Below are 26105 nucleotides of genomic sequence, written 5' to 3'. Positions count from 1 at the left end.
ACAAAAGCCCAGGTCCAGACGGGTTCTCAAACGCCTACTATAAACAATATAAAAACCTGCTTATCCCCCATTTAACAACCCTATTTCAGTCTATAGATAAGGGAACAACATGGTCAGAGGGCTCCCTTGAGGCATACATATCAGTTATCCCTAAACCGGACAAGGACACCACTCAGGTGGGCAACTATAGACCAATATCTTTACTTAATACAGATATTAAGCTTTACTCAAAAATATTAGCGACCAGAATGAATAAAATCTTGCCACAGGTTATCCACACCGACCAATCTGGCTTTATCCCAAAAAGAGAAGCAAGGGACAACACCACAAGGGTCTTACACCTAATTGAGCAGTCTGGCCGGTCAAAAATACCTACCATCCTGATCTCAACCGATGCTGAGAAAGCATTTGACCGGCTGGACTGGGCCTTCTTGAGGATTTGCCTGACCACTATTGGGATAGGACCCATGATGCTTCGGAGGATCTTTAGCCTCTACTCCTGCCCGACCGCCAAGGTCAGGGCAAATAACACACTCTCTGACAGCTTTAGAATTAAAAATGGCACGAGACAGGGGTGTCCCCTGTCTCCTCTACTGTTTGCCGTATCCATTGAGATACTAGCGGCCCACATTCGGATAAACTCACATATCACTGGCCCACAGTTAGGTCCCAATACGTATAAGCTCACTCTTTACGCTGACGACGTTCTCACCTTCTTAACGCATCCACATAAGTCCCTGCCACACTTATTGACAGAATATGAGAGATTTAGTGCCCACTCTAACTTCTCCATCAATGCCAGAAAATCTGAAATCCTTAATATTAACCTTCCAAAAGAAAGCTTTGAGAATCTCAAAACCCTATGCTCATACACCTTACTTCAGGATAAACTGAAATACCTTGGAATTTATTTGGCCCCCTCTATTAACAAATTGTTTAAATTCAATTACATACCACTATTATACAAACTTAGGAAAGATTTTGACTCCTGGCAAGAGAAACCCCTGTCTTGGTGGGGAAGGATCCAGGCAGTTAAAATGACCATCTTGCCCCAAATCCTGTATCTACTTCAGGCTGCACCAATCCAACTGCCATTGCATTACCTGACTAAACTACAATCCATGATAAATTCCTTTATTTGGGGAAATGTAAAACCCCGTATTAGTAAAAAGATCTTGACGAAACCCCTACGCAAGGGAGGCTTGGGGGTACCACTAATATCACATTACTATAAAGCTGTAGTTCTGCAAAAAATCCTAGAGTGGCATGATGTCACACACACAAAAGCATGATCCTCTATAGATTCCTTCCTGTTACGCTCACCCACTTTAGGGCCACTGTGCTGGATTAAACAAACATGTAGACCCACACTATCTAGAACCTCCCCCCTCTACGCTCACTACTTCCGTACATGGGATACTATCAGACTTAAGACTAAAGGCCTCACGACATACATCTCACAAATGACACCAATTCCGATAAATGCGGAATTCCACGGGGGGCTTATCCTGAACGAAGTGTACTCCCCTGATACAGGCCCAACCATACCGTTCACTTACCTGACCGAGGGAGGAAAATTGAAACTCAGATCGCAGCTTATAGAACTAGTCGGTGGAACCTTCTCCCGATGGCTAAAATATGCTCAAATTACACATTTACTAGGCTCATCACCCCATAAACAAGATTTACTGAGGGATCTGACGAAATTCGAAAGACTCTGTCTAGAAGGGGTGACGCCCAGAGGTTCACTATCCATCACTAAAAGACTGTTAGACGACACCCTTACCCTACCCACATCCTCATATATCTCTAACTGGCAAACTGACTTAGGAATTTCTATACCCAAAGAGCAATGGGATAACATATGTTATAACTCTGCCAAGTCCTCCTCCTCCCCCAGAATATTGGAGCTTAACCACAAAGTCCTGTTTAGATGGTATCTTACCCCTGACAGGCTTAAACGAATATACCCTCAATCTAATGCCACATGCTGGAGAGGATGCGGGTCTCCGGGCACAATGGCCCATATCTGGTGGCACTGCCCGAAACTACTCCCATTTTGGGAAGACATTACTCACAATTTGAAAACTATCATGGGAGAACAATTTGAACTGCCCCCAACCACAGCCCTTCTAAACTACAAACCAAAGAAAATATGTAAAATAAAATGGAAACTTCTACAATATAGCTTAAACGGAGCCAAATTACTTATTGTGCGCAAGTGGAAATCTGCCCAGATCCCAACTCGGCAGGAATGGCTGCATAGCACATCAGAACTACTAGAAATTGAAGAATACGCACACTTTAAGAATGGTAGTCTTGACTTTTACCATAACATACAATTTTACTGGCAGACCCTCCTACACTCATAGATAGTTTAACAGACTCTGCAGCTTTGGGGTGGGCCGCCCCATCCGGATCAACTCTCCAACTTATCAAATTATTCAGCCTTCCCTTTCTCCTATTCTTCTTCGCCCTTTCCCCTTTCTATGTTCCCATATCTCCTTTTGTTCCTCTTTCTTTTCTCTTTTTCTTTTTCCTTATTGTCTTAGCCCGTATGGGCACATGTTTTGAAATGTTATGGTTTCCATGCTGTTTATGTTTGTGAGGATTGCACTTAATCTGCGAGGATACCAGATGGAGAAGTAAATGCTATATCGAACTGTTGAAAAGCCAGGTAATGAGTAACATGTACCATCACTAACTTAAACGATCTACCCCTTTTCAGCACCGTACCTGCTAATTTTACCTGATCCTGGGGGAGCTTCCCTGATCACTAGTTTCATCAAAGACTCTCTCTCAATGGACAATGCCCTGTCTGTGTAATACTGTTCACTCATACGATTTATCTGAGTATCTATACGTACGACATTATGGTTATTTTCATTGTAAGTGTAATCTTTTCTTATTCAATAAAAATGTTTTAAAAACTAAAAAAAAAAAAAAAAAAAAAAAAAAAAAAGGACCAGATTTGCCCCCAGGTCAGTTGAATCTAAAAGATCCTTTCCCATAAACCCATAAAAAGGTTTGCATAACTGGGGGCCAATCTGGTCCACATGGCTGTGCCACATCGTTGTAGATAAAAAAAAAAAATTTCCTTCAAAATAAAAATAATTGTGATCCATCCAAAATAATTTTTCTCTGTTCTTGTTTAAGACAGGGGTCTTGATTTAAATAAAATTCAACTGCCTCTAAACCATCCTCATGTCTAATACTTGTATACAGAGAGGAAACGTCACAAGTTGCTAAAAGCAAACCTTCCCAAATCAGACTTTTAAAAAGTCTCAAAACATCAGTAGAATCCTTTAAAAAATTTGGAAGTTTCTTAACATGGCCTTGTAGATAAAAATCTATATATTCAGACAAATTCTACACTGATATTTTGAATTTCCTTAGTTACCAATTTTTCAAAAGTTTCTAAATGGCATCCTTTAATATGCTTAGGGTAAAAATTTGATTTCTATTTAAATCTTTGTGTATGTATTCATCACCTCCCTTAGCATTACCTTGTACCCTTTCAATTGGACTCCTTAGGAACCATTTTTTTACAGTTAGATTATTTATATATTTATGAGCATCGATAAAGACTTCAAATTTATTTAGTCTTTTAGAGGGGGCAAAAGATAAACCTTTATCCAAAACTTCTACTTGTTTCTCTGTTAGTTGAATCTTACTTAAATTGTAAATTCCACTTTTCTTTTTAAATTCTTCATGTTCATTTTTTATCAAAATCTTTTGTTTTTTATTTGTCTGAAAGCCTCATCCTTTTTTACCCCTTCTTCTGAAGCCCTTCTTTTTCTTTGATTTCTTTCTACTGTTGGAAATATCATGCTCTCTTGTTGACTGCCTTCCCCTAAAAAATGACTATTGGATGTAGTTTCCTTAGTTTGTTCTTCCCCTTGCCTTCTTTGATCTGTAAAATTTCTGGATGATTCCCCATCATTATTATATAGAGGGCTAAAGCGATTTCTCATTGGAATCTTATAAGTTGAATCTCTATTTTGGTTGTAAGATTTATTCTCTCTTAGTCTATCATAGTGGTAGTGATTATTTGATGGTCTACCATTAAAACTATTATCAATTCCTCTCCATCTATTCTATACTTGATCGTTAGAGTTACAATATTGATATGTTCTAGGAGGAAACTGACCTCTATTTAGGCTTCTATCATTTTGTTTCCAATGATTAAACTGTTTTTGATATTTGTGTCTCCTATAGTGATTATTTTGCTGTGATATGAATGGCCTATTTGTACTCTGATTCACTTGATGATGATAACCAGTCGGCGGTTCATATGCCCTCTTAGCATTTTCAGATGTATTTCGAATGAAAGTAGGCTTACCTTGACTATGTGTTGTATTAATGCTACCTTCTGTTTGTATCTTATTATATCTCATGTGTGAGTAATATATAATTCATTATTTGGTTCATTCTGAAAAGCTCTATAATCCTCCCTATCTCTTTTTAATTTCTTAGCTTTAATTTGTATTAATTCTTCTTAATTATTCGTTAAAGCCACTTAAATATGTTTTTCTTTTTCTTCATATTCAGTACTATTTTTATAGGTATTTAATTTTATTTCTAAGTTCATAATTTTGACATTTATTTCCTCTAAATCTTTTTGCCTATATTCTTTAATCAAAGATATTAATTTAATAAAAGCTTCTTCTAAAATCTCCCTCCATTTTGCTTTAAATTTAGAATAATCTGTTTTAAAGGCACATTCTTTCTTAATTCTTAAGCCCCTAGGAACTTTCCTTTCATTAACATAAATTTAAAAAAAAGCACAATCTAATTTGTACTTCATCTCTAACTGTAAATATTTCTCAAGTTCATTAAGTAAATTTTGCACTGTTTCAATAGGAACATTACCCTTTCTCACTCTCTCTAATACTAGACACTATATCATTGTAAAAATTAGATCTAAAGTTAAAGATGCTACCTTCCCCCTCCATAATGCAGCTTATGTCTTAAATAGGGAATATCACTAAATACAAAAACAAATTAAAAGACCAGCGCAAAATGACCTACAAACAAGCAAAAATTGAAAAAGAGGTACTCCCAAAAACCTCCAAAACACAAAATACAATTAAAAAACTTTAATTTTTGCGCATAAAAAAATGCTAAAGTTTATAGGTATAAAAAGAGGGATAAAAATATATATCGTCTCAAATGGACACAATTTCAATTAAAAATGTTTTAATTAAAAATATTCTCTTTTCACACACACTATTCACTCGAATATTAAAATAAATTAATAGATCTAAAAAAATGGTGCAAAGTCCAAAGAATGTAATTTAATTCAATTCAGTAAAAAGAATCTACATAAAATTACTCAAAAAGCAGAAAGTTCATTCTTTTACTTAATAAGCCAAAATTCATAAAATAACAATTAAAACTTTAATACATTACATACAAAAAATATATAATACCAGATACTTTCATATGTACACACTGCCCTGCACTACGTTTCAAACAGAAATAAAAAAAACACTTTTAGTAATACAAAGGGTTAGCTTCCATAGGAATATTCCTTATCCCTTATTGAAGTAGATGGTAGCTCTAAAGGGACCTCCAAAGTCTTCCCAGATGATAAATGGGTAGTGAAACCTCTGGATTCCCTCCAAATGATGGATAGATAGTGGATGAATAGATCGTGAAAGCCGTAAGTCGTCTAAGTGGAAAGACAAAATCGGACATAAGTAAGCAGGTATCGGCATAGTCTCCCCGGCTCTCCTTCTCTCAAATGACCCTTACGGAACCCTCCTGCACCTGTCACCACAGATGCCATCCAGGAACACAGCTTGGCCACCGTTGGAGAAAAGCCAGAGGAGAAAGTGAGCGCCAAAACGATTCAGCACCTGAACAGATAACAAGACTACGGAAAGTCCTTTGATTCATAAGTCAGGTAATACAAACAAACATCCGCATGAACACTGAGCAACGCGTTTCAAATATTTGTCAAGCTCAGTTAGCAAGTCCACAGTCCCGGCTTCTTATACCCAATTTCTTAAAGGGGCAGTCTTTATTAATATAGTCGATGCTAACAGCTATATCCATGCCACACGTTGCCATCATGATACATGGAAAAATAATATTCCCAAGAACCAATGTAAAAGAATTAGAAAAAATTGTCAAAAGGAAGATGATTTTCTAAAACAGTCCAAAACTTTAGAGAGAAAATTCCTAGAAAGGGGCTATAGCACAAGTTTAATTGACCAATCCATAAAGGAAGCTTTGGAGACGGACAGCGAGGATTTGTTAATTAGTAAACCCAAAAAAGAAGTGAGGAAACAAGATAACACTACTATTTTTATCCCTTTTATCACTAAATTTAATAGTGAAACACATAAGATTGAGAAGATTATACGTAAACACTGGTCAATCTTACAGTCTGATGAAGTCTTAGGTCCTTTTTTACCTCCAAGTCCACAATTTGTATATAAGAAGAATAATAAATTAAAAAATATGTTGGCCCCAACAGATATGAAAAGTAAAGCTACCTCTAAGAATGTAATAAATATAGATTTGAAAGGAAATTATATAAAAGGTTTCTATCCTTGCTTAAAATGTAAAGCCTGCCAGCATGCAAGAAAAAAAAAAGACATTTGTTTCATATAAGACAGGGAAAGAATATAAGATAAATGGTACATTTAGATGTACAAATTCTAATATAGTATATTTAATTGAATGCTCATGTGGGGTCCAGTATATTGGGGAATCGGAACGCCGCGCTACAAATAGAATAACAGAACATATAAATTTAGTGGAGAATATGGATAAAATTAGAAATCAAGACCTACCAGTGCCTAAACATTTTAAGGATTGTAAAAGAGGGAATTTGACTCATTTTAAATATACTATTATAGATAAGATTAAACCTAATTGGAGGGGGAGTGATGTTAGGAAGGAACTGCTGAAATTAGAAGCCAAGTGGATATTTGATTTAAAGACCTTATACCCAAATGGGTTAAATTTGGATTTTGACTTAGAGGTATTTATGGATTAATGATAATATATATGTATGAAGTAAAAAAATTTTTTATGTATATATATATATATATATATATATATATATATATATATATTTTATCCAATTATATAAAAGGCCAAGTGTGTTTGTTCGAAGCTGTCATGCGCAGTAGAGACAGCACGAGGACAAACACACCTGGCCTTTGAGTCCTACTCCCTAGCTGATCTCATCTGCTGTAGAAGTGGGTGTGGCCGGGTATGAGCGGGGGCGTGGCCGATGTGAAGGGGCATGGCCGGGCGTGAATGTCTGTAAAATGGGCGTGGCCGGGCATGAAAGGGGCGTGGCCGGGCTCGGTTGCGAGATACAGTGAGTAGACTGAGAGACAGAGAGGGGGGGGGAGAGAGAGAGGAGAGGGGGGAGAGAGAGAGAGTAAGGGGGGAGAGAGGAGGGGAGAGAGAGGGGGAGAGAGAGAGGAGGGGAGAGAGAGAGGAGGGGAGAGAGAGAGAGGAGGGGAGAGAGGAGAGGGGGGAGAGAGCGCAAAAGAGATGGGGGAGAGAGAGAGAGCAAAAGAGGGGGGAGAGAGAGAAAGAGAGCACAAAAAATGGGGGAGAGAGAGCAAAAGAGAGGGGGAGAGAGTGCAAAAAAGAGGGGGAGAGAGAGAGTACAAAAGAGAGGGGGAAAGAGAGAGAGAGAGAGCAAAAGAGGGGGAGAGAGAGAGCACAAAAGAGAGAGGGGAGAGAGAGAGGTGGGGAGAGAGAGGAGAAGGGGGAGAGAGAGAGGAGGGGGGGAGAGAGAGGAGGGGGGAGAGAGAGAGGAGGGGGGAGAGAGAGAGGAGGGGGGAGAGAGAGAAAGAGAGAGAGGAGGGGGGAGAGAGAGCGAGGAGGGGGGGGAGAGAGGGGAGGGAGAGAGAGAGAGAGAGAGAGAGAGGAGGGGGGAGAGAAAGAGGGGAGGGAGAGAGAGGGGGAGAGAGGGGGGGAGAGAGAGCTCAAAAGAGAGGGGGAGAGAGAGTGCAAAAGAGATGGGGGAGAGAGAGGGGGGGGGAGAGAGAGCTCAAAAGAGAGGGGGAGAGAGAGCGCAAAAGAGATGGGGGAGAGAGAGCGCAAAAGAGAGGGGGAGAGAGAGCGCAAAAGAGATGGGTGAGAGAGAGAGAGCAAAAAAGGGGGGAGAGAGTGTGAAGAGAGGGGGAGAGAGCTCAAAAGAGAGGGGGAGAGAGAGCGCAAAAGAGATGGCGGAGAGAGAGGCAAAAGAGATGGGGAGAGAGAGCGCAAAAGAGATGGGAGAGAGAGAGCACAAAAGAGATGGGGAGAGAGCGCAAAAGAGAGGGGGAGAGAGAGAGAGCAAAAGAGAGGGGCAGAGAGAGCGCAAAAGAGAGGGGGAGAGAGAGAGAGCAAAAGAGAGAGAGGAGAGAGAGAGTGCAAAAGAGAGGGGGAGAGAGAGAGCGCAAAAGAGAGGGGGAGAGAGAGAGCGCAAAAGAGAGGGGGGAGAGAGAGAGCACAAAAGAGAGGGGGGAGAGATAGAGCACAAAAGAGAGGGGGGAGAGCGCGCAAAAGAGAGGGGGGGGAGAGAGCGCAAAAGAGAGGGGGGAGAGAGAGAGCGGAAAAGAGAGGGGAGAGAGAGAGTGCAAAAGAGAGGGGGGAGAGAGAGAGCAAAAGAGGGGGAGAGAGAGCACAAAAGAGAGGGAGGAGAGAGAGGGGAGAGAGAGTGGGGGAGAGAGAGAGAGGGGAGGGTGGGAGAGAGAGAGGGGGAGAGAGCTCAAAAGAGAGGGGGAGAGAGAGCGCAAAAGAGATGAGGGAGAGAGCTCAAAAGAGAGGGTGAGAGAGAGAGCAAAAGAGATGGCAGAGAGAGAGACAAAAGAGATGGGGAGAGAGAGCGCAAAAGAGATGGGAGAGAGAGAGCACAAAAGAGATGGGGAGAGAGCGCAAAAGAGAGGGGGAGAGAGAGAGAGCAAAAGAGAGGGGCAGAGAGAGCGCAAAAGAGAGGGGGAGAGAGAGAGAGAGCAAAAGAGAGGAGGGAGAGAGAGAGCGCAAAAGAGAAGGGGGTAGAGAGAGAGCACAAAAGAGAGGGGGAGAGAGAGAGCTCAAAAGAGAGGGGGGAGAGAGAGAGTTTAAAAGAGAGGGGAGGGAGAGAGCGCAAGGGGTGGGACCGCTGTACTGCAAAAACTGGCCTGTGTGAACGGCTTTAGGACTAGTATATATATATTGTGTTTATACTAAATCTTATATTAAACCTTTTTTATTCTCTAACATGTTTGCTCTCTAATAATATTAATTTGCTATTTTCACACATATAATGAATTTGAATGAATTTTGAATACTCTAATATAGGGGTGTTGAATCCAAAGGAAGTTTTTTAACAATTTTTTTTTTTATGAAGTTTCTTGTAATGTGCTCATTTTAGCACTTTTTTATTTTTATTTTGATTTTCATATTGTTTGACATTTTTAAATTATTTAATTGTTATTTGTGTATACATATTGAAGATCCGGATAATATTGCATAAACAGAACAGAATATAACAAAATATGAATTTAATAAAGGCTGCCCCTTTAAGAAATTGGGTATAAGAAGCCGGGACTGTGGACTTGCTAACTGAGCTTGACAAAGATTTGAAATGCGTTGCTCAATGTTCATACAGATGTTTGTTTGTATTACCTGACTTTTGAAACAAAGGACTTTCCGTAGTCTTGTTATCTGTTCAGGTGCTGCATTGTTTTGGCGCTCACTTTCTCCTCTGGCTTTTCTCCAAGCTGTGTTCCTGGATGGCGTCTGTGGTGACAGGTGCAGGAGGGTTCCATAAGGGTCATTTGAGAGCCGGAGAGTCTGGGAGACTACGCCGATATACCTGCTTACCTGTTTCACTACCCATTTATCATCTGGGTAGACTTTGGAGGTCCCTTTAGAGCTACCATCTACTTCAATAAGGGATAAGGAATATTCCTATGGAAGCAAACCCTTTGTATTACTAAAAGTGGTTTTGTTTGAAACATAGTAGCATTTTGTTGTAGGGCACAGTGTGTACATATGAAAGTATCTGTTATTATATATTTTTGTATATAATGTATTAAAGTTTTAATTGTTATTTTATGAATTTTGGCTTATCAAGTTAAAGAATGAACTTTCTGCTTTTTGAGTAATTTTATATAGATTCTTTTTACTGAATTGAATTAAATTACATTCTTTGGACTTTGCACCATTTTTTTAGATCTATTAATTTATTTTAATATTCGAGTGAATTGTGTGTGTGAAAAGAGAATATTTTTAATTAAAACATTTTTAATTGAAATTGTGTCCATTTGAGACGATATATATATTTTTATCCCTCTTTTTATACCTATAAGCCTTAGCATTTTTTTATGCGCAAAAATTAAATGCCTAGATTTAGAGTTCTGCGTTAGCCGTCAAAACCAGCGTTAGGGGTCCTAACACTGGTTTTGGCCGCCCGCTGGTATTTAGAGTCAGTCAGGAAAGGGTCTAACGCTCACTTTCCAGCCACGACTTTTCCATACCGCAGATCCCCCTACGCCAATTGCGTATCCTATCTTTTAAATGGGATCTTTCTAGCGCCGGTATTTAGAGTCTTGGCTGAAGTGAGCGTTAGAACTCTAACGACAAAATTCCAGCCGCAGAGAAAAGCCAGGAGTTAAGAGCTTTCTGGGCTAACGCCGGTTCATAAAGCTCTTAACTACTGTGCTCTAAAGTACACTAACACCCATAAACTACCTATGTACCCCTAAACCGAGGCCCCCCCACATTGCCGCCACTCTAATAAAAAAATTTAACCCCTAATCTGCCGACCGCACACCGCCGCAACCTACATTATCCCTATGTACCCCTAATCTGCTGCCCCTAACACTGCCGACCCCTACATAATATTTATTAACCCCTAATCTGCCCCCCCCCCCCCAATGTCCCCGCTACCTTACCTACAATTATTAACCCCTAATCTGCCGACCGGACCTCACCGCTACTCTAATAAATGTATTAACCCCTAAAGCTAAGTCTAACCCTAACACTATCCCCCCCCCTCCCTAAGTTAAATATCATTTTTATCTAACAAAATAAAATAAATCTTATTAAATAAATTATTCCTATTTAAAGCTAAATACTTAACTGTAAAATAAACCCTAATATAGGTAAAATATAAATAATAATTATATTGTAGCTATTTTAGGATTAATATTTATTTTACAGGCAACTTTGTATTTATTTTAACCAGGTACAATAGCTATTAAATAGTTAATACCTATTTAATAGCTACCTAGTTAAAATAAATACAAAATTACCTGTAAAATAAATCCTAACCTAAGTTACAATTAAACCTAACACCACACTATCAATAAATTAATTACATACAAATACCTACAAATAAATACAATTAAATAAACTAACTAAAGTACAAAAAATAAAAAAAGAACTAAGTTACAAAAAATAAAAAAATAATTTACAAACATTATAAAAATATTAGAACAATTTTAAGCTAATTACACCTACTCTAAGCCCCCTAATAAAATAACAAAGCCCCCCAAAATAAAAAAATGCCCTACCCTATTCTAAAATAAAAATTGAAAACTCTTTTACCTTAAAAGCCCTTAAAAGGGCTTTTTGCGGGGCATGCCCCAAAGAATTCTGCTCTTTTGCCTGTAAAAAAAACATACAATACCCCCCAACATTACAACCCACATACCCCTAATCTAACCCAAACCCCCCTTAAAAAAACCTAACACTAAGCCCCTGAAGATCTTCCTACCTTGTCTTCACCACGCCGGGTATCACTGATCCGTCCAGAAGAGGGTCCGAAGTCTTCCTCCTATCCGGGGCTGAAGAGGTCCATCATCCAGCTGAAGTCTTCCTCCTATCCGGGGCTGAAGAGGTCACCATCCAGCTGAAGTCTTCATCCAAGCGGGGGCTGAAGAGGTCCATCATCCGGCTGAAGTCTTCTATCAAGCGGCATCTTCAATCTTCTTTCTTCCGGCTCCATCTTCATCCCGCCGACGCGGAACATCCATCCTAGCCGACGACTTCCCGAAGAATGACGGTTCCTTTAAGGGACGTCATCCAAGATGGCGTCCCTCGAATTCCGATTGGCTGATAGGATTCAGCCAATCGGAATTAAGGTAGGAAAATTTAGCTTTAAATAGGATTAATTTATTTAATAAGATTTATTTTATTTCGTTAGATAAAAATTATATTTAACTTAGGGGGGTGTTAGGGTTAGGGTTAGAGTTAGCTTTAGGGGTTAATACATTTATTAGAGTAGCGGTGAGGTCCGGTCGGCAGATTAGGGGTTAATACTTGTAGGTAGGTAGCGGCGACGTTGGGGGGGCAGATTAGGGGGTAATAAATATAATATAGTGTTCGGCGGGGGTTAGGGGCAGCAGATTAGGGGTTCATAGGGATAGCGTAGGTTGTGGCGGTGTACGGAGCGGCAGATTAGGGGTTAATTGTATAATGCAGGTGTCAACGATAGCGGGGTTAGGGGTTAATAAGTGTAAGGTTAGGGGTGTTTAGACTCGGGGTACATGTTAGGGTGTTAGGTGCAGACATAGGACGTGTTTCCCCATAGGAAACAATGGGGCAGCTCAAACGGCCCTATTGTTTCCTATGGGGGAATCGTGCACGAGCACGTTTTTGAAGCTGGCCGCGTCCATAAGCACCGCTGGTATTGAGAGTTGCAGTGGTGGTAAATTATGCTCTACGCTCCCTTTTTGGAGCCTAACGCAGCCCTTGTTATTAACTATTTAATAGCTACCTAGTTAAAATAATTACCCAATTACCTGTAAAATAAATCCTAACCTAAGTTACAAATACACCTACACTATCAATAAATTAAAGAAACTACAAATATCTATCTAAAAATACAATTAAATAAACTAAACTAAATTACAAAAAAAACCCACTAAATTACAAAAAATAATAAAAAGATTACAAGATTTTTAAGCTAATTACACCTATTCTAAGCCCCTAATAAAATAATAAAGCCCCCCAAAATAAAAAAATTCCCTACCCTATTCTAAATTAAAAAAAAGGGCCTTTTGTGGGGGCATGCCCCAAAGAAAACTGCTCTTTTGCCTGCAAAAAAACGCACAATACCACCCCCCAACATTACAACCCACCACCCACATACCCCTAATCTAACCCAAACCCCCCTTAAATAAACCTAACACTACCCCCCTGAAGATCTCCCTACCTTGTCTTTACCACACCGGGCTGAACTCCTCATCCGATCCGGGCGATGTGTTCCAGCAAGCGGCAGTGAAGTCTTCTTCCATCCGGAAGGATGCTCCGCGGTGGAGGAGCGAAGGAAGAAGATTGAAGATGCCGATTTGCTTGAAGACATCGCCGATCGAAGAAGACTCTCTGCCGCTTGCTGGAACACATCGCCCGGATGGAAGAAGACTTCACTGCCGCTTGCTGGAACACATCGCCCGGATCGGATGAGGAGTTCAGCCTGGTGTGGTGAAGACAAGGTAGGGAGATCTTCAGGGGGGTAGTGTTAGGTTTATTTTAGGGGGGTTTGGGTTAGATTAGGAGTATGTGGGTGGTGGGTTGTAATGTTGGGGGGTGGTATTGTGGGTTTTTTTGCAGGCAAAAGAGCAGTTTTATTTGGGGCATGCCCCCACAAAAGGCCCTTTTAAGGGCTGGTAAGGTAAAAGAGCTTTGAACTTTTTTTAATTTAGAATAGGGTAGGGAATTTTTTTATTTTGGGGGGCTTTATTATTTTATTAGGGGGCTTAGAATAGGTGTAATTAGCTTAAAAATCTTGTAATCTTTTTATTATTTTTTGTAATTTAGTGTTTGTTTTTTTTTGTAATTTAGTTTAGTTTATTTAATTGTATTTTTAGATAGATATTTGTAGTTTCTTTAATTTATTGATAGTGTAGGTGTATTTGTAACTTAGGTTAGGATTTATTTTACAGGTAATTGGGTAATTATTTTAACTAGGTAGCTATTAAATAGTTAATAACTATTTAATAGCTATTATACCTAGTTAAATAATTAACAATTTACCTGTAAAATAAATATAAACCCTAACATAGCTGTAATGTAATTATTAATTATATTGTAGCTATCTTAGGGTTTATTTTATAGGTAAGTATTTAGATTTAAATAGGAATATTTTAGTTTATAATATGAATTAGATTTATTTAATAAGAATTTAGTTAGGGGTGTTAGGGTTAGATAGAGTTAATATAGTTAATATAAATACTATAGTAACTATATTAACTATATTAACCCTAATATAATTAGGGTTAATATAGTTAATATATATATAATGTAATAACTATATTAACTATAATATACTTAGGGTTAATATAGATAATATAGCTGGCGGCGGGGTAGGTAGATTAAATTAGGGGTTAATAATTTTAATATAGATGGCGGCGGTGTATTGGGTTCACATTAGGGGATAGATCAGTTAGATGGTGGCGGTTTTAGGGGCTCACAGTAGGGGGTTAGTTTATGTAGATGGTGGCGGTTTAGGGGTTAAATACTTTATTAGTGATTGCGGCGGGGAATCGCGGTTGACAGGGAGATAGACATTGCGCATGCGTTAGGTGTTAGGTTTATTTTAGCAGCCAGTTTAGGGAGTTACGGGGCTCCAATAGTCAGCGTAAGGCTTCTTACGGCTGCTTTTTGTGGCGAGGTGAAAATGGAGTAAGATTTCTCCATTTTCGCCACGTAAGTCCTTACGCTGTATATTGGATACCAAATTGCGCGGGTTTGGTATACCTGCCTATGGCCCAAAAAACTACGGGCGACGGCAGAAATATACGCGCGTAACTTCTAGGTTACGCCGTATATAGGATACCAAACCCGCGCAAATATTTGCGTCGCCGACTTTTGCGGGCGACGATTTTTATCGGATCGACCCCTTTATGTTTACACCTAACAACCTAACATGAACCCTGAGACTATTAACCCCTAATCTGCTGCCCCCGACATCGCTGACACCTACATTATACTTATTAACCCCTAATCTGCCTCTCCGGACATCGCCGCCACCTACATTATACATATGAACCCCTAATCTGCTGCCACCAACATCGCCGACACCTACATTATATTTATTAACCCCTAATCTCCCTCCCCCAATGTCGCTACAACCTACCTATATTTATTAACCCTTAATCTGCCGCCCCCAACGTCGCCGCCACTATTCTAAATTTATTAACCCCTAACCCTAAGTCTAACCCTAACACCCCCTAACTTAAATATAATTTAAATAACTATAAATACAATTACTATCATTAACTAAATTATTCCTATTTAAAACTAAATACTTATCTATAAAACAAACCCTAAACTAGCTACAATATAACTAATAGTTACATTGTAGCTATTTTAGGGATTATTTTACAGGCAAGTTTGTATTTATTTTAACTAGGTAAAATAGTTACTGAATGGTTATTAACTATTTAATAACTACCTAGTTAAAATAAATACAAATTTACCTGTAAAATAAAACCTAACCTAAGTTACACTAACACCTAACACTACACTACAATTAAATAACTTACCTAAATTAAATACAATTAAATAGCTTAAATACAATTAGCTAAATTACAAAAAAAAACCACTAAATTACAGAAAATAAAAAACAAATTACAAGATATTTAAACTAATTACACCTAATCTAAGAGCCCTATCAAAATAAAAAAGTCCCCCAAAATAAAAAAAACCCTAGCCTAAACTAAACTAAGAAGTGTAGGTAGGTTGTGGCGACATTGGGGAAGGCAGATTAGGGGTTAATAAATATAATGTAGGTGTCGGCGATGTTGGGGGCAGCAGATTAGGGGTTCATCATAAGTATAATGTAGGTGGCGGCGGTGTCCGGAGCGGCAGATTAGGGGTTAATAATATAATGTAGGTTGCGGCGATGTCAGGGGCGGCAGGTAAGGGGTTAATAAGTGTAAGATTAGGGGTGTTTAGACTCGGGGTTCATGTTAGGGTGTTAGGTGTAGACATAAATTTTATTTCCCCATAGGAATCAATGGGGCTGTCTGGTTTGTAAAAACCTGTAATACCAGCGCTGTCTGTAAGTGAGCGGTGAGGGAAAACTGCTCGTTAGCACCTCATAGCTTCTAACGCAAAACTCGTAATCTAGGTGTAAGATAGCTACAATTTAACTATTAGTTATATTGTAGCTATTTTAGGGTTTATTTTATAGGTAAGTATTTAGTTTTAAATAGGAATAATTTAGTTAATGATAGTAAATTTATTTATATTTATTTAAATTATATTAGGGGGTGTTAGGGTTAGGGTTAGATTTAGGGTTAGGGGTTAATACCTTTAGAATAGTGGCAGGGACATTGGGGGTGGCAGATTAGGGGTTAATAAATGTAGGTGGCGGCGATGTTATTGACAGCAGATTAGGGGTTAATAATATTTAACTAATGTCTGCGAGGCGGGAGTGCGGCGGTTTAGGGGTTAATATGTTTAATATTGTGGCAGCGATGTCCAGAGAGGCAGATTAGGGGTTAAAAGTTTTATTATAGTGTTTGCGATGCAGGAGGGCCTCGGTTTAGGGGTTAATAGGTAGTTTATGGGTGTTAGTGTACTTTTTAGCACTTTAGTTATGAGTTTTATGCTACAGCTTTGTAGCGTAAAACTCATAACTACTGACTTTAAAATGCGTTAGGAATCTTGTCGGTAGAGGGTGTACCGCTCACTTTTTGACCTCCCAGGACAAACTCATAATACCGGCGCTATGGAAGTCCCATAGAAAAAAGCCTTTACAAAATTTACGTAAGTTGGTTTGTGGCAAGGCCAAAAATGTGTACGGTGCCCCTATACCTGCAAGACTCGTAATAGCAGCGGGTGTAAAAAAGCAGCATTAGGACCTGTTAACGCTGCTTTTTAACCTTAACGCACAACTCATAATCTAGCCGTATACTTCTTGCACACAGTTTTCAGAGAATCTGGCCTCAGACAATTTACTGGGAAAGAGAATAGGTTCATAGTAAACTGAATCAGTTCCTTAAACTCATGTCTTATTATCTAAGAAGGGCCCCCCACCCCCACCAAAAAAAAAATTGAATTTGATACAAATCTTTTTCTCTCTTTTTTTTTAACATTTAACACAGAGAAAAAAAATGTGAATCAGATTACATGTCTGCAAAAGAAGGTACCCTGTGCCCTGAGTCTGTGAGATGGTCTGACCCCCTATTACTGTATATAGTGACACTGTTTAACCCACCAATACTGTATATAGTGAGTTAGTGACTCAGTCTGTAATCTGCCGGTGAGATGGTTGGCCTGACCCTACCTGCCCCAGTAAAGTGACCACAGTAGTCTGTGACATGGTCCAGCCCCCCCCCCCGCTCCGTACTGTATATAGTGGTACTGTATAGTGACACTGTTTAACCCCCCCCCCCCCCATGTTGTAATAACAAGGTCTGTAATTTGCTGGTTCCACAAACGTACACACACACATAAATACAGACACAGTCACATATATACATATACACACTAACCCCTGTAGTCAGAGACATTAGTAAAGCATCACATCACACTCACATGATATCAGTGCAGGCAGTGGCAGATCAATGTTTTCTATTGGAAAAAAATGTTGTTGTTTTTTTAAGCTGGGCCCCCACCCTCTGGGGCCGGTCGCAGTTGCAACCTCTCCGCCCCCTGTAGTTCCGCCCCTGGGACTATCATACTTAGCACATTAGCAATGATGCAAGGAGATACAATAGAGGTAATGTTTGTATATCTTTAGAGTTCAAGATGAGTTGGATTATTTTTTTCCCCTCAATATTCTCAAATTCCGCAAAATCAACTCTGACACAACAAGCTAAGCATCAGGGCAGAGGATGGTCCATTTTAAATATGAAACATATGTAGACAGTAATAAACAGTTATGTCATATTTTTGCTTTTATAGTAAATACAAAACAAATCTTTTAACAGGTAAGATCACAGGTCTATAAGATGGAAATTACTCACCATTTCTGGCTGTATGGTGCTTAATGCAGAGTTTACAGAATCAAAAAAATGATGATCTGAAGTACCAAGTTCACTTGACTGAAGTGCTTTAACTAAGGAAACTAAATGGATACAAGACGTTATAAGACTTACATAAAAACAATCACTTATGATTATGTAAATAACCAGTTACATACCATGGCAGCGTGCTAATAGTACATTGGTGCCACAGCCTTTTAATTCCAGACAGATCTTAAAAAAAAGAAAAAAAGAGTAGAAAGTGACATTTCCAGTTTATCAAAAACAAAATAAATAATATTTTGAATTATTTATGTTTGTTACATATTTTATAAGATACCCAGAACCCCAACAAATTAAATGCTTTAGTATTGCCCTAGATTGCATTGCTGACAAAGTTTTTCTCTCCCAATCAATATAATTTCCCCAAAATATTGCAACAGATCCAATAAACCTAATTACCAAAAGTCATCCTGCTTATTGTATTTTTTCTATGAAATAACAAATACAGTAACTAACTAGCTAATCAGTAGCAAGCTTTACAAACAAGTGATTGAACCAATTCACATCAACTTTGAGAGTTTGGGAACTTCCAAATACAAAATCACTGTATATATTTAGAACTTCTTATAAGGGGGCTTCCTACTTTTCTACGTAATCATGAGTATAAAGCACCAAGTGTTACTGATATTACCCAATTTCAATACTATTTCGCCAATGAAAGGTCAAAGTGATTAAAAAAATTATTTCAAATATTTTGAAAGATGATCACAATTATAATTACAAGGATCTCAAGCCACCCTCCGATGCCTAAAAAGTCCCTACTTACTGTATGTAACCCCTGCAATGGAGTAGAACCTGAACTTAATTACCCTAAACACCAGTTTTATGCTCCTCAAGTGAGGGAAATGTAGCCTTATCCCATGAAATAAATTGTCTGAGATCCTTTGTTATTGTTTATGAATGTGTACACCAATTATCTATTTATAATGTTGTATTCTAGTCTAGTTGTCTATAGTATGTTTGGTAAACGATGTAAGTCCTCCAGGCACTATATTTAAAAACAGACCTTTATTAATTCATCATTGGATCTATAAAACAATAAGCAATGTTTAATTGTAATTAGATTTAAACAGATGGTCTAATCTACGGTTATCTTTATATGGAAAAATAAATATATTTAAAATGATGGTCTTACCCAAACTTCTTTGTCCTATCAATATGCTTCCTTTGATGTTAACATACAAAGATTTTAAAAAGATCAACTCTAAAATTAGGTAATTTTTATGGCCCCATAGAAAACCATGTGTTGATATTAACGAACTTGTGTCATGTGAATGGGGCGGGCTTGGTCTCCCTAATATTGTTTTTTATAATTTAGCGTCTCTTTCTGGGATTATGTTTGATTGGATATCAAAAACAGAACACGTTTATGATCACACCTTAGATTCTTTGGAATTGGAGAATATCGATTTAAATGTTCTCCCTTTTCTAGATCAAAGTGTGATTCCTAATGAGATCAGATCAAGTCCCATATTTATCAAGCTCCGTACGGAGCTTGAAGGGCCGTGTTTCTGGCGAGTCTTCAGACTCGCCAGAAACACAAGTTATGAAGCCGCGGTATAAAGACCGCTGCTCCATAACCCTGTCCACCTGCTCTGAGCAGGCGGACAGACATATGTGGAAATCAACCCGATCGAGTACAATCGGGTCGATTGACACCCCCTGCTGGCGTCCAATCGGCCGCGAGTCAGCAGGGGGCGGCGTTACACCAGCAGCTATTGTGAGCTGCTGGTGCAATGTTAAATGCGGAAAGCGTATTGCTCTCCGCATTTAGCGAGGTCTTGCAGACCTGATCCGCACTCAACAAGACCAATGATAAATAGAGGCCCAAATATTACTTTGAAAGAGATTCTCTTGGCTTGGAACAAAATAAATAAAATTTGTGGTTGGAACTATAAATATTTAGAGCTGTTTGCTTTTTTAATAACACCAGATTTAGACCAGGTTCTAAAAACACAGATTTTTCTTTTTGGTTATCCCAGAATATTTGTTATGTCTCAAATATGATAGACTGGGATATAAAATGTATCTATGCATTTGATGAGATGAAAAATACATTTCCTCTCTTAAATTAATTTTTTTGCATTTCTTCAGGCTAAAATGTTTCACTTTTCTGTTCTCTAATTTTGCCAATTTTAATGTATTTTTATATTTGTGCAGCCATGAATTAAAAATAAATAAAATAATTTTGGGCTCAACAAATACCATGAACAAGATTAAGGGCATTTGTTGAGCCCATAATGTTGCTGATTGTTTGTGGAACCTATGGTGAATTAATAAAGGTCTGCTTTTGAATATAGCAGCTGGAGGACTTGTATAGTTTAACCGTGTGATTTTAGGCCTTGTCAGCCTCTTCTGAGTACTGCTGCTTTTCAGCGCTGGATCCAGATTACCATTGTAGTATGTTGGATTCTGTGCTGGGCAACACCTGATCATTAAAGTCTAATATTCATGTTCAAAAGATGGCCCTTCTTAGGCTCATTGTATATTTTATGCCAATAAACTGATGCAAGGAATTTGAGGGTTTGCTATGGAATCTCATACTTAGAGTAATAGGCCCCTATTTATTAAAGGTCTTGCGGATCAGGTCCGCAAGACCGCGCTAAATTCAGAGAGCAATACGCTCTCTGCATTTAACATTGCAACAGCAGCTCAAAAAAGCTGCTGGTGCAACGCCGCCTCCTGCTGACTCACGGGCAATCGGCCGCCAGCAGGGAGGTGTCAATCAACCCGATCGTACTCGATCGGGTTGATTTCCGGCGATTCCTGTCCGCCTGCTCAGAGCCGGCTGGACAGGGTTATGGAGTCTTTAGACCGCTGCATCATAACTTGTGTTTCTGGCGAGTCTGAAGCCAGAAACACGGCCCTTCAAGCTCCGTACGGAGCTTGATAAATATGGGCCATAGTATTCAATTCAAGACCTCACAGACTAGATTTTCAGATGTGTTCTTTTAGTCTGGCAATCTTATAAAGTAAAACATTGTTTAAAATGGCCTACTCTATCTGAATCATGAAAGCTTAATTCTGACTTTAATGTCCCTATATACCAAAAACACTATACTTCTTGCACAAAATTTTCAGAGAATCTGGCCAGACCATCAGCCAGTTTACTTAGAAAGAGAATAGACTCATAGCAAATTGAATCTGTTTGTAAAACTCATGTCTTCATTTAATAAACATTCTAAATATGTGCATACAGCGGTCTTTGAAATCTATGTCAATCTATTTAAAACAATATTCTCTCTGCGAAAAACATGGCAACAATATGAGGCCCATTTATCAAGTTACGAATGGATCTTGAGGGCCCGTGTTTCTGGCGAGTCTTCAGACTCGCCAGAAACAGCAGTTATGAAGCAGCAGTCTAAAGACCGCAGCAGTCTAAAGACCGCAGGAATCACCACAATTCAACCCGATCGAGTACGATCGGGTTGATTGACAACCCCCTGCTGGCGGCCCATTGGCCGCGAGTCTGCAGGTGGCGGCAATGCACCAGCAGCTCTTGTTAGCTGCTGGTGCAATGCTGAATACGGAGAGCGTATTGCTCTCCGCATTCAGCGATGTCTGTCGGACCTGATCCACCTGTCGGATCAGGTCTGACAGACATTTGATAATTCAGCCTCTATGTGTGTATTGGGTATTTTTTTTTGGGAGCCAGTGAAACCACATACAAATCTACAACCATCTCAACCCCATCCATTGTATGTAATATTTACACTTTATATGTTTTTGTTTCAATAAAACAATACTTATAAACTCTTCCATGCAGCCACATATAGAACAATGATTACTCCCTATATAAATCACATATTGGACAGTGATTAACTCCCTCTAGGCAGCCATTTTGGAAACTGACATATCTCCAATAATTACTAGTGGAAAGGTGCATGGTCCTTCCATGCTCCCCCTAATAGACTTCAATGTTCTCCACCTATACTGGGCTAGATTATGAGTTGCACGCTAACTGTTGCGCACAAGCGAAAAAGGGGTTTATCGCGACTCTTTGCGCACTTCGGTTTAGCGTGAGAGAAAACAGTTTACTTTCAACTTGTAATACGAGCGTAACCTGATGCGCGTAAAAAGCTTACTTGTAGCACAGTTAATGCTGCAGCGGGAGCGTTAAATAACGCCTTACTTGTAATCTGGCCCTATATTTGTTTCTTTGCCATACCTCTTTTAGACTATAAAGCATAAAGCTAAGTCATCTGCCACTCCTTAATAAATGGGCTCTATACAAAGACCTAGGGCCTATAAACACTTCATTTATTTGTTTCATATCATTTTAAATTAAGATTTCTTGTAAGCGATATTGTAATGTTTGTAACTCTGTGAGATACTGAAATGCATGGAACCTCCCGTTACAAGACACAATGAACTCAATGTAATTGTGCCTATATAGAATTACAACAAGGGCTTCATAGTACAGGTGAGATTTCCTACAGAAACCAAGCACAGAGACCTCTAGATAAACATGCCGCTTGTGAAACTAAGGTATAGAAAAAGTAGCTGAAAACCTCATGAATCTAGGAACCTTTCTATCAAACAAAGAAAACTATGCACAGTTCATTATAGCAGTGACATGTTATTGTATGTCACATTTATTTAGTTACCTTTGTGAGCATTGATATTCCCATAAAATCAAAAAACGTAATTCCACTGCAGTCTAAAATTATGCTTTTGTTCTCCATGGTTTGAGGCTGGCAAACTGAGGAATTGTCTGTGAATTAAAGCAACATTTTAATTGTTTATTATAATATAGGTATTAATAATATACTCCTAGATTACGAGTTTTGCGCTATAGAGGGTGCAAAATGATTATTTCACCCTCCATAGCGCTGCCATTACAAGTTTCTGAAAAGCCTCCTTGTGCGTGCAATATGATTGCTAGTTCACGCTTTCCCCATAGACATCAATGGGTAGAGAGTGTTAGAAAAAAACACCTGCGATCGCGGAATGAAAAGCTCTGTAATGCAACCCCTTTGATGTCTATAGGGAAAAAAAAGTTACGTTTAAACCTAACACCCTAACATAAGCCCCAAGTCTGCCGCTCCCGACATCGCCGCCACTAATAAAAGCTATTAACCCTTATTCCACCTCTCCCCGCCATTGCCGCCACTAAATAAAGTTATTAACCCCTAAACCTCTGGCCTCCCACATCACCGCCACTAAATAAACCTATTAACCCCTAATCAGCCAGCCCCCCACATTGCAAAAAACTAAAATAAACTATTAACCCTTAAACCTAACATCCCCTAACTTAAAATTAAAATTACAATATCCCTATCTTAAAAAAAATAAAAACTTACCTGTGAAATTAAAAAAACCTAAGTTAAAACTAACAATTAACCTAACATAACTATTATACTAAAATTAAAATAACTATCAATTAAATAAACTAAATTACACATTAAAAAAAATATATTTTTCGTAATTTAGTGTTCGTTATATTTCGTAAATTAGTATTTTTTATTTTTTGTAATTTTAGACTTACATTTTTTTAGTAGGTTTTTTTAATGTGAAATTTAGTTTATGTAATTGGTAGTTATTTAAATTCTAGTATATTAGTTATTCTAGGTTAATTGTTAGTTTAAACTTTTTTTCAATTTCACAGGTAAGTTTTTATTTATTTCAAGATAGGGATATTGTAATTTTAATTTAAAATTAGGGGGTTGTTAGGTTTAGGGGTTAATAGTTTAATTTAGTTTTTTGCGATGTGGGGGGCTGGCGGTTTAGGGGTTAATAGGTTTATTTAGTGGCGTTGATGTAGGAGGCCAGAGGTTTAGGGGTTTATAACTTTTATTAATGGCAGCGATGTCGGGGAGCGGTGGAATAGGGGTTAATAGCTTTATTATAATGGCGGGGATGTGGGTTGGCGGCAGATTAGGGGTTAATAAGTTTTAAATAGTGTTTGCGATGCGGGAGGGTGGTGGAATAGGGGTTAATAGGTAGTTTATGGGTGTTAGTGTATTTTGTAACAGTTTAGTTATGAGTTTTGTGAAACATTTTTGTGGCGCAAAACTCATAACTACTGCTTTCAGATAGCGGTATGGATCATGTCGGTATAGGATGGAACGCAAGCATTTTAGCCGAACCGCACAACCTGTAATACCGGCGCTATGGAAATCCCACGCAAAAACGTCATTTTTTTGAGTGTGGGATTACAGGCTAAAATGCTTGCGCTATAGCTATACCGACAACGACTCGGATTGGTTGCGTTACTGTTTTTACGCTGAAATGGCCATTTTTTCAGCGTTAAAACCGTAACGCACATCTCACAATCTAGCCGATAGATAGCAAAACAAAGACTCTAAAGTCATGTACTGTAAATCAAAAAGAAACCATTTAAAGCATGTTGCTGCTATACAAATATCATAAAACTTTTTTTTTTTACTTAAAAAGACACTGTAGTCAAAAATGTCTATCGTCTGATAAAAAAGCAGCATTTATGCATATAGATTATATATATTTTTATATCTTGAATAATATAAACTAAAACCTGTGAACAAATGTAAAATTAATCTAATACATTTGTATCAGCTGTGTACTTGTCACTAATGATTGTAGTTATTAGCCAATAAGTATTAGTAGGACCTACTCAGCTGATACGGCTGTGTTAGTTTCAAAGTAACTTTTAAACAAATATTTTGCAATGCAAAAAATATAAATAAATAATTCACGTTTAAACGATGCTCTTTCGCAGAGATATTTTTTTTAGTGCAATGTTCCTTTAAAGCTATATATGCCACCTTAAATTATACAAAGATTCTATCTTGCACATTCAAAAGAGTATTTAAAGACCGAGCGAAACATTTCAAATGATAAGATATTAACTTTACTTATTTGAACTAGTTTATGCCTCCCTCTTGTTAATGACTTCTGTGTGCTACCAACATTTTTTTTTTCCATTCAAACTTTTTTAAATGTGGTTTGAGGGGTGAGAGCCGAGGTGCAGTGCATTCCATGTCACGTGAACTGATTTCTCAATAACTTTACTGTTATTTGTTAGGAAAAAGTGCTACCATCTCTGTAAATAAAAAATTGGAACACATCATGCCAGTCCCAAGGCCACTAAATAAGTTCACTGTTCCACTATTCCCAAAACACAAAAATGGCATACTCCTCATTAATGTTGTTTTTTTTAATGTACCTAATAGGACAATGAAACTCACCATTAGGAGTTTCTCTCAGTAAAACATCTGTTTTGTGCTGAAACACAAAAAAAATTGTTATATAATAGCTAAACGACACATTCACTGCTACACTGTCATAAAAAAGGGTACGGTTGGAGTCCGTTTGTGAACACTTAGGGTACAACTGCTGTGGTTGTACCCTCAATAGATCATAATTACACCTTAAGGAACTCATATGTACCATTTATTGGTAAATAAGGTACAATATGTTTACAACTGTCAAAGGGTCCATGTCTGTACCATTTAATCATCCAAAAAAATGTACAATCACTTGTGTGACTAAAAGGTTGAGGGGGATGGGCGGTTCAAGGCTGCCAAACCCTGCAAGTCCATATAATTTATACAGCTCAATTATTCATATTCACATAACTGTCAGTCACCCAAAATGAATGCAACATACAGTACATGTTTTACAGCAAAATTATTATGTTCAATTGATGTTGGTAATATGCAAGAAGCGGACAAAGCAAATTAAATGGGGTGTTTTTAGAGTCAAAGTGATAGAAAACTCATTGAGAAACTCTTTTTGGATCTGGTTGTCTAACCTGGTTCTTTCAGGTGGTTCTGTAGCAGTCTTTGGATTTGCTATATGGCTATAGTATGCAAACTTTTTTTTATAAAACTGCAGTGTGGCTATTGTAATACTGTCTAAAAAAGTACACATTAAATGAATACATATTTGAATATTATATAATACATTTAATTGAACAGCATTTGTAATATGCTCTATTAAGAACACATTTTCCATCATGAGGTACAAAGGGCTTTTCACTGGGGCAGTACCCTTAAAAGGCCAGATTTGCACAATTTTTTTAAGGGTGAGACAAAAGTTGGCAAATGTATGATTCTGCCCTCTCACTGTATGATTCTGCCCTCTCACTGTATGATTTTTGCCCTCTCACTGTATGATTCTGTGTTCTCACTGTATGATTTCTGC

General features: G+C 38.3%; 1 protein-coding gene across 1 annotated transcript in view; it reads right to left on the bottom strand.

The window, feature by feature from the left end:
* Positions 1–25875, bottom strand: part of LOC128659591 (anion exchange transporter-like) — a 34559-nt gene extending 8684 nt beyond the window's left edge. Inside the window, exons 1-4 of the mRNA XM_053713178.1 lie at positions 25148–25875; positions 22589–22695; positions 18098–18152; positions 17922–18022 (exon numbers count right to left, since the gene is read on the bottom strand). Coding sequence (XP_053569153.1) covers positions 17922–18022; positions 18098–18152; positions 22589–22695; positions 25148–25352 — 468 coding nt within the window. The 5' untranslated portion in view covers positions 25353–25875. The remainder of the gene's footprint in view (positions 1–17921; positions 18023–18097; positions 18153–22588; positions 22696–25147) is intronic.
* Positions 25876–26105: the final 230 nt, after the last annotated feature.

Source organism: Bombina bombina, chromosome 5, assembly GCF_027579735.1.
Source record: "Bombina bombina isolate aBomBom1 chromosome 5, aBomBom1.pri, whole genome shotgun sequence".
Classification (NCBI taxonomy): domain Eukaryota; kingdom Metazoa; phylum Chordata; class Amphibia; order Anura; family Bombinatoridae; genus Bombina; species Bombina bombina.
This window is presented reverse-complemented; position numbering and strand designations above follow the sequence as displayed.